This window comes from Musa acuminata, chromosome BXJ3-5 (assembly GCF_036884655.1).
Source record: "Musa acuminata AAA Group cultivar baxijiao chromosome BXJ3-5, Cavendish_Baxijiao_AAA, whole genome shotgun sequence".
NCBI lineage: Eukaryota > Viridiplantae > Streptophyta > Magnoliopsida > Zingiberales > Musaceae > Musa > Musa acuminata.
In genome coordinates this window covers 33,167,177-33,177,026 of record NC_088353.1, presented here as the reverse complement: position 1 = coordinate 33,177,026, position 9,850 = coordinate 33,167,177, and the positions used below count along the sequence as shown (strand labels likewise).

The following is a 9,850-nucleotide window of genomic DNA, read 5'->3' as shown; positions in this document are numbered from 1 at the left end:
TCCATGATCCACCGATAAATTTTTCTTACAGTGGTAGTGTAGTATGTTCGTCTTAACATAATCTACAAAGACTTGCATCCTCTGCACCTTCAATGTGCCACTAAATGAGACGCACCAAAAGCAAACTCGAGCATATTCCCATAAAACAACTTTGGGATGATTCTCCATAAACTAGAGTTTAATGGATTCACTTTGTCCATAATGCTCATTCAAAATATTTTCAAAAAAAATTTTGACGACAAATACAAAGATCTTCATTCCATTAGTTGCAGGATTCTGGCAGATGAAAATATCAAAGCATAAACATATATTTACTTGGTAATTCAGCATCTTGTGCCGGGTGGTCAAACCTATGTACATAATACTCAAGTAGAGCACAAACAGATAATATATACTATGACCAAAATGCATGTATAGACATCATATGTTCAGGACACGTATGGGATCATGTATGCCTTATCTGCACTTGGAATGTAGGATCAGGCGCACCAGTTACCACAAAGAACTCACACAGATTTCCCTGCTGAAGATTGTTTGCTGTTGCAAATTCCTCCCACCCATTTAAAAATCCTATAAACTGGTTGCTCTCATGGTACAAGACCGGCCATGATCTGCCAGATGGATCCCGGAGAATTATGTCTTTCCGTTCTTGTCTCATGTGAAATGGAATACCGAGTGGCAACGCCTGCAAGCATATGTACAAGATGAGAAACAGAAGGGCATATTATGTTCAATTATTTAAAGACTAACACTCACAATAGGATCTCATGCATTAAACACAAGGGCATATTATGTCTTCGGTCCTCTTTAGGCCAAATTTTGCCTTCAAAACATTCATCAATCCTCATATTGATTCTGCTTATCATTATTATGTCATTTTTCCTGTTTTACTAATTCCGTGCCTGCAAGCTTATTGATCAATCCATAATATTAGATTCTGGAGGGGAAAATAAAATGCAAAAAAGCTTGCTAGCCCAACCAAAAAAACCGTTATCTCAATTGCAAGAGGATAGATAAGACTAAGGTTTCATAAAAAGACGAACAGAGAGAAGTTTAGGTAACAGATAAGACACCAACCAAGAACGGTGCAACTGTAGAATATCGGAGTCCTAACAACTCAGCCATAAAAGGGTCATCAAGACATCTGTAGCACAATAAATGGCTGACACAGGCAAGTAGACATTCCGTGACTAGAACCCTAGTTACCAAACAACAAAATAATAATTCCCAGTGAAGCCATGGCTCATCTAGAATTGATTACACCATGTAAATTTTATTAATTTTTTAATTAACTCGTGATCTTTTTTTCCCACTAACAAGTATGACCAGAAGATTCTAATGGTAGAAAGAGACCGTCAGCTGTTTTAGAATTTTAAAAAGCTCACCCAATTGTATAATTATCATTTTTTATGGCAAGATGCATAAAGAAAATTGAGATCTCATATGAAGTAAATAAAGGATGTTTCATAGTAAATAGTAGTTGATTTCACAGGCAAGCTCTAGAAAATGGCAATATTAGATTTTGATTATTAAGGTTCATCACTCAAAACTGGTAAACTCACTCATTTCATGAAATGAATTCACACCAATTTGACAGATACAGTATCAAATTAAAGCATGTTTTCAAAATCACAGAATCCAGGTCATGTCTCTGTTGCCATGATATGAGTCTTAAAGAGCCCATGTTTTTCATGGGTGACATAGAAGGCAGATGAAATCCAACAGTGCAAACAAGGACAACAAGATAATCACTGTTCAGGTCGTGTGTCCAAAATTGCATGAAAGAAGAATTACACTAAAATATAGAAAACATCCAAAGCAATACCAAAATTTGACATCAAGCATGATAAAATATGATTGGGTGAGATACTACCATCATTAGTAACTGCATGATTAAGCAACAAAAGATGTAAGAAGTTGTCTATAGTGGCTAATTCTAAACATGCTCAATAATGCCATTATTTATTGAATGATTTAACTTTTAGTTTGTATTTCTAATTTACTCCACTAATGGTGGCACTAAAACCTGACCTTTATTTTCATTTATTAATGTTAGGCTACGGTATTTAAATCAGCATAAGGTATACTAAAATTGAGCTGATCTAGTCTGATGGAAAAACTCATACTCATCTAAATTGCTGCTCAAATTTACAGTAAATATCATGTACAACTCAAAGCAAACATCAAAGAGTCTATACAAATATGAAGCCTGATAAAGATGTAATGAGAAATACTCACAAGCTGGCACCTGTTGCTGGACGATAAAGTTAACCTGAAGCAGAAAGAATTTGCTAAAGATAGGTCATCTAAATCCATGTTATCAACTTCAACAGGTTCAAGATTTTGACTTCTCATGCAGACAGCATCCTCATCCTCTACTGGAAGGGCATCCAGCATCATTCCTAATATATTCCACTGAACTATTACTATTGTTGTCATTAAACATAAATGATAAATTGGATACACAAAAAGAAAAGCAAAGTCAGAAGTCCAGACTACAATCACCATATCTGATTGAATTTCCCTGAGGAGTGTCTATACCAGGTACATCCTGTAGTATACTTCTGACACTTCCATCCAATTTAGAAAAGTCTTTTCTGGATAAAAATCCTGGGGCATTTCCTACAAGAAAAGTAGTTTTCTTTCATTTTCTGTTGAAAATAAGGAAGAGACAATGAGGATGATGCCAAAAAGAACATCAGAAAGGTCTACGTCAACTCTACAGATCTCTGATGAAGAAATCAGATCTCTTTTGGCCAATTAGTACTTACCATTCTCTTCATATGTATGCATGCCATTGCTCGTTTCAATAGAGTATGTTGCAGGTCCATGGAAATTAACTTCAGGAACACTTTGAAGATGACAGGAGGCATCATTAGACATGGTAACACTGTGATTGCAGTCTATGCAAGTACCAATTTCCATGGTGGAAACACAAATAGGGGTTACTGTAACTGCACCGAGTCCATTCTTCTCATAGTCATTGACAATGTGGCATATGCCTTCCTCTGTGAGAAGAAATTTGCAAGCAACCATCTCAGATGCAACCAAAATTGCCGTCATAACTTCAGGAGTGGAGTGTCCCTTCAAACCAATCTTCTTGATTTTGTGTTCTTCCGGTTCTTCTGCTAGATAATTCTTAGTTTCGTTTTGTGGCAGTGAGGAATCTAATTTAGAATTATAAGGGATGGTCCCCCAACAGCTTACAATCTGATCCTTGGTCTTAGATCTTCTGCACGCAACTGTTGGTGCAGTATGGGATTTGCCATGGCTATCCTCATGACCTGATAAGCTTTGTTCAACCAATTGGAATGTCACCATATGGTCAAAATGAATCCCAGTTTCAACTGTTTTCTGGTCATCCAATAAAATTCCATGTGCAACATATGTTTTGGATCGTTCAACAGGAACATTTCTTTTGGGTTCCACTGAAACTTGTCCACTGAACATGTTGACCAGTGGTCCAGTTAGGTCCTTGACATCTGCAATTTGTAAACTTCCAGGATCACGGTGATGTTGCAGAGTTTCTTTGGATTCAGTACCAAATTCCACCACACCTTTAACAACACATGTTTTGGATCGTTCAACAGGAACATTTTTTTCAGGTTCCACTATAACTAGTCCACTGAACATATTGTCCTGCGGTACAGTTAGGTCCCTGACATCTGCAATTTGTGAACTTACAGGATCACGGTGATGTTGAGGAGTTTCTTTGGGTTGAGCACCAAATTCCGCCACACCTTTAGCAACACATGTTTTGGATCGCTCAACAGGAACATTTTCTTCAGGTTCCACTATAACCTGTCCACTGAACATATTGACCTGTGGACCAGTTAGATCTATGACATCTGCAATTTGTGAACTTCCAGGATCATGGTGATGTTGAGGAGTTTCTTTGGGTTCATTACCAAATTCCACCGCATCTTTAGCAACACATTCATCTTCTAAAATTTGCACATCAGAATCAGAAGAATCATCTTTCGTTCCCAGATGTTTCTTACCAGGACAAGATTCATCTTTTGATACTTCAAAAGTTCTACGCCTTTTACGAAACTGTAACCTTCCAAGGGACAAATCTGCATTACTTGTCTTCCTTGTGCATGAAGAATTGCCATTTCTTTCGCCAAATTCTTCTCTTTCACAGGCATCAATGCCAAAAACTTGAACAGAAAACAATGATTTACTGAGATATTTGAATACCAAAAACTCCCCAAAATCAATGGAATGATCCAACACAAAATCATGCCATCCTTCTTGAAAAGCCAAAGAACTATCAACCACAGAGATTTTAACACTTGATGAGTTTCCAAGACAATCTTGAAGACATACATTCTGATTGACTAAGCCAACTAATCTTTTAGCGAATTTTGGCGGTATGAACTACATATAATTGTTTAAAAGCAAATATTAGATAGAAGTACCCAAACAAAAAGTTATTGCATGTGAAAAAAAAAGAAAGAAACATGCATCGAAAGCAATCACCTAGCATCAGCATATAGAAGGATATATCTATTAAAGACGCAAAATTTTAATGATGAAATATTTTATTATCTACTGGTGAAATAGAAGAACTGTTTCAGGCAGTCTACAAATATAATTTCCTCTTGCCGATTATCATGTTTACACATCCAAGAAATGCTGGAAGATACCAATAAATCTTAAACAAAGACAACAAATTCTAGCACTTGAAAGAAGCATAACAAAAACCAAATTTCAATAACTTGGGAAGTGTAGACAAGCTAGAAAAGCGAGGTGTTAATCCCAAAATATTGACAAAAAGAGATAAAACTATCTCTGAGGATATAAAAGGTATAAACAGGAAAAAAGATCTCACGAAAAAAGAATAGAACAGAAGGCGTACCAAGTGCTCTTTGAAACCACCGAGCATGATCTTAAAGAAAGAAGGCTGTGCGGGAGGAGGAGGACAAGAAGGACCAGAAAAAGAAGAAGGGGAGGGCTTCTTCCCGCGATAGCAAGAAGGACCAGAAGAAGAAGAAGGTGAGGGCTTCTTCCCGCGATAGCAAGAAGGACCAGAAGAAGAAGAAGAAGGGGAGGGCTTCTTCCCGCGAGAGCATTGCCTTGTGTTGTACTTCCGGACCACATTGTTCTTCTTGGCACCAGCCATCTTTTTCCTTTGCCCTTCGCAAATCTTCGCTTTTCCTTACTGCTGCTTTTTCTTCTTCGCCATAGAGACCGTCGAAACCCTAACCTATTTCTTGCCCGTTCCCTCGCCGCAATTGAAGTTCACCCCTTCCAAAAACCCCCGTAGAACCCTCTTCTCCGTCCCTCGTTCGGGGGGGCTTCTTTGGGCCACTGAAGATTAAAATTTGACCGTCGCCGTTTACGATTTTAAATTAATGTCAGATTTGATGGTAATTCTGCCTCGCGTCCGAATGAACCCGTTCGCCGATCCTCGGTGGGCCCCGCTACGATCGACGAATCGAATGCTTCAGCAGCGCTATGACGCATTAAACTTTTCAGCCCCCAATCATTGGAGGCCAACTGGGTGGCCACGTCGTTTGTCAGGTGGGCTCCTTTCCAAGCGACCGAAAGGAACCCTCCCCCCTCTCATACCCGACGAGCTCAGCAGGGCTCTTTTGGGTCACACGTGGGCCCCGCGTTGTTCTCCCGGCGCGACTCAGCGTGGCGACGGGATGGGAGGGTAGGTATTAGAACTCGACACGAGTACAACGCGAGCGAGTTCGATTGGCATTGGTATCAAATCCAGCAGATGGCAGATTGAAAGAAGAGGTGCGATGGACGGTTCTCGAGGGCCCTCTTTATCTTCACGGTCCTTACCTTGCCGGACCAGCGAAGCGTCGCAATTGGAACTCGATGCTCTTTCGTTCATCAAGTGGCTTATCTGTTGTCTTTTTTTATTTTTTAGTTTTGCGGTGCCACGGAATAAACCTATTAATAACTTGCATTTAAGATGCTGACAGACTGACTAAACCTCTTTGGAACTCGATACTCTTTTCTTCGTGACAAAATGTTGTCTTTTAGTCCTCCGAAGAAACCTAATAAGTTGCATTTAAGATACTGACAGTATGACTGAAAATTTAAGATACTGACAGTCTGACTGGAAGAATGATGTCATGAAAAGAAATCAAATCCAACAGCGATACGTTCCAATATCTTTGGTGAGATTAAGTTTGCACAAAGCGGCACATTTGGTCCGTTCCATAATAGAGAAGGCAGCTGTAATTTTACATTAACAAACAATTTTACCTATAAGAAAACACCTATGAATAGACTTTGTGAGCGCATCCGAGCACACAATGGTGACGTAAGATATGATCAACTACCGGATCGTGTATTGTGATGTGGTTTTGGATTTATGCGATCAAAATCGGATCCATCACGAGATCGATTCATCTTTAAATATAGATCTTAAATCATCTATCTGGTACACTGTATATTCGTCCATATAATAAAAACGATTGATCTCGTAGTCGCTCATATGGGGACACTAAAGGTATAGTACAGGTGCTCATTAGAGAATGAGTTAACTGATTGATCTGTTTACAGAATGCTGGATGATTAAAGATATCTGATATCATAGAGTGATTCCGTAGTCTCAGTTGTATATTTGGTGTTGAAACTCATATTTTGATGATGAAATCAATTGATAAGTGTTTATGATTTGATATGCGTTTTAAGTGACGTAGGATGCTTCGATCAGGGAGAGACATTTAAAGCTGGAAGAATCATGTTGGGCCGGAGAAATATGCCAAAAGATTGGATGTCACGCCGAAGGATCGGTCGACATATCGATAGAAAGCTTTGGGCCATGGATTCAGGCATCGAGCCAAGAAGAGCGGATATTGCACCAAGGATATCGGAGTTGCGGAGTCAACTGGCCGATTAGGCAATAGGCCACAAGAGAGGACGATGCGCCGAAGAATCAGATGAAGCGTCGATGGACCAATGACATGCCGGACAACATGATTCAAGCTTAGTAATAATTGTCTAGATCGAAGTGTGTTTTACATGTGTAAGATTAACTACGATAACAAGGCATAAAGCAAAATGAAGTCCCAAAGTTAAGGACACGATTTCATTGAGAGTTCGAGAGTTCGTCGGAAGTTCTACAAGAACTAGTCGAGAAGTCTAGGAGCTTGCCAAAAAAGCTCGTCAAAACTTACCAAGAAGATCATCGCGAAGTCTAGGAGCTTGCCAAGAGTCCGTTGGAATATTGCCGAGAGATCATCGGAAGTTCGCCGGAAGCTCGTCGGAAGAAACTAGAGTTATGGACTTGTTTAGCTTAGAATATGTCTTAGGAATCGTAGTTAGCATGTAATTGGGATTGGATTTTGGCCAACCCAATTAGGGGCTAGTTAGGCCCATGTAAGAACTAGGTTGGACCCAATAAAAAGGCCTAAATAGTGCCCCAAGAGGTGACATCGTTGTGGCACAGTCTTTGAGACTGTGTCAGGTGGTGGTACCATCGGTCTGGGCGGTGGTACTGCCCAGACACAATCTCTAAGAGGCTATAGGCGGTGGTACCACCAGTTTGGGCGGTTGTACTACCCAGCACAGCCTCTCGGGCAGTGGTACCGTTAGACTGGGTGGTGGTACCACCGAGTGCAGTGTCAATGTCAGACTGACACTGATGGTGGTACCGCCCAACACAAGCGGTGGTACCGCCCAACACATGTGGTGGTACCGCCCGGACCCAAGAAACCTGGGATAATATATTTTTAAGCTCAAAGTTTGAATCAACTTGAAGCCTATAAATACCCCTCTCATCCCTAGTTAACACACACAAGAGTTGAGAGTAAAAATAGAAAAAAAATGCTGCTGCAATCTTGTGTGAACTCCTCTCAAAATTTCTATGGGTTAGAATAGTTTGAGAGAGGAGTAAGTGGGGGTGTAAGGGTTATTTCCTAAACCCAATAAAAGAAGAATTGAGTTGTAAGAAGGAGGTTGATCTTCGCCTTTTAAAGGAAGATCAATAGTGGATGCCGATGGCCTCGACGGAAGAGGAATCGACGAAGTGGATGTAGGTCACGACGACCGAACCACTCTAAAATCTGGTTTACATTTTACTTTGAGTAATTTATCTTTACTGTAAACCTCTTTAATAGCTTATTGCTTTTAATACATTTACGAACGTGTTTCAAGTTAAGATATTTACGAAATGGTTTATAGTCGGAAACAGATTTAATCGAAATGAAGTTTTAAACCGACGTTATTTTACCGCTGCACTAATTCACTGCCCCTCTTAATACCGACTCTTTTCCTAACAATTGGTATCAGAGCCTCGTTATTTCTCATTTGGTTTAACACCCAAGAGAAATAGCTCTTTTCGACTTTCAAGAGGGGCTTTCTCTCATTCATCCTCCCTTGTTCAATGGGACAGACTACACATATTGGAAAACTCGAATGAGAGTTTTCTTACTTTTAATTGATTTAAATTTATGGAATATGATCGAAAACATATTTCAAAGCTCTTCTCTTTCAATAAACGATTGGAATGATTTGGAGAAGAAGATGTTTTCTCTAAATGCTAGAGCTACGAATGCTCTATTTTGTGCCTTAGATAAACGAATTCAATCGGGTTTCTTTGTGCGAAACGACTTTCGATATTTGGCACATTCTTGAAACCACACACGATTTCGAATGCACTAGTAGATTATAAGTTTCGAAGATTAATCTTTTAATGCATGATTTCGAATTGTTTCATATGAAACCAAGCGAAACTGTTGTTGACATGTACACCCGTCGTTTTATAGATGTTGTCAATGGTTTAAAAGCTCTTGGTAAAAGCTTTTCAAATTTTGAACTCATTAACAAGATTTTAAGATCTCTTTCTAAAAATTAGAATTCGAAAGTAACGACAATACAAGAATCAAAAGATTTGAACTATTTTTCAATTTAAGAACTAATTGGATCTTTAATAACCTACGAAATGACTAATGTGGCACTTGACGAATATGAGAACCATCTTCCAAAGAATATGAAGGATTTTAAACTTAGAATAATTGAAGACCACTCGAGCATAAGATCAAGTGATGGTAAACTTGAACTACTCATGAAATTTAAAAAGTTCATGAAATAAAAATTAAAAAATAAAAAGAATGTAACTACTTGCTATAAACGCAAGAAGAAGAACATAAATTGGGATGAATCTAGCTCATCCGAAGACGAGGAGAAAATCAACAAAGGCGAGGTGGCAAACTACACCTTAACGACATTTGACGATAAGGTAATCAAAATACCTTTAATTTATTTCGAAATTACATGATGATTTTCATGAGTTATTTTTAATTTAGTTTAGAATAATTATTTTTCTTGAAAATTACATGTTTAAAAATGAAAATACAAAAAAAAATATGATCATACCAGTAATTTTGAAAATTACATGTTTTATGTTAATTTAATAAAATTATAGATTTAAATCTAATGATCCTATGTTTATTTTTCAAGAAGAAATAATGTATATCTTGATGATTTCCGAGTTTGATTGAAACCATGCTTGATGTCTTAATGAAAATATTAAGAAATCTGATATCATGCTTAATGATGATGCATGACTTTTGTATGGAAAACTAGGCATGAAAAGTTAGATTCACCTAAAAAGAAAAATGCATGACTACAACAAACAAAATTATCTTGATGGAAAATGCTTTATGTTTGATGAAATTAATTTCAATGATGCATAATGATGTAATTATGTAATAAAAATATTTAATATTTTGAAATCATATTTTGAGGTCATGCATATTGATCATGCTTAACAAATTTTGAAATTATGCATGATGATTCTTGAGATTTATGGATTATCGATTTTATGGTAATGAAAGTTCTCTTTCATTTTAAACGATGACATATATTTTGATTTGGCATA

At 38.0% G+C, this 9,850-nt stretch overlaps 1 protein-coding gene across 2 annotated transcripts; it reads right to left on the bottom strand.

Moving 5' to 3' along the window:
* Positions 1-290: 290 nt before the first annotated feature.
* LOC135638210 (uncharacterized) lies at positions 291-5,303 on the bottom strand. Of its 2 annotated transcripts, none has more exons than XM_065151228.1 (5): positions 4,862-5,303; positions 2,772-4,380; positions 2,506-2,622; positions 2,239-2,402; positions 291-685 (listed from the first exon to the last, which is right to left on the bottom strand). In XM_065151228.1, exons 1-5 carry the CDS (start codon positions 5,123-5,125, stop codon positions 446-448), a joined length of 2,394 nt encoding a protein of 797 aa, XP_065007300.1. In that variant the 5' UTR covers positions 5,126-5,303; the 3' UTR covers positions 291-445. The 2 variants fall into 2 exon arrangements, with proteins under 2 accessions (XP_065007300.1, XP_065007301.1); XM_065151229.1 differs by having other exon boundaries at positions 2,772-4,270.
* Between the last annotated feature and the right edge of the window lie 4,547 nt (positions 5,304-9,850).

Bases quoted from the DNA above. Each gene is read 5' to 3' on its own strand.
- LOC135638210 (XM_065151228.1), bottom strand. From the start codon at position 5,125: ATGGCTGGTGCCAAGAAGAACAATGTGGTCCGGAAGTACAACACAAGG. The intron at 2,403-2,505 runs GTGATTGTAGTC...GGAATATATTAG, and splicing joins GGGAAATTCAATCAGATATG to GAATGATGCTGGATGCCCTT. The intron at 686-2,238 runs GTGAGTATTTCT...ATATGCTTGCAG, and splicing joins CCAGCAACAGGTGCCAGCTT to GCGTTGCCACTCGGTATTCC.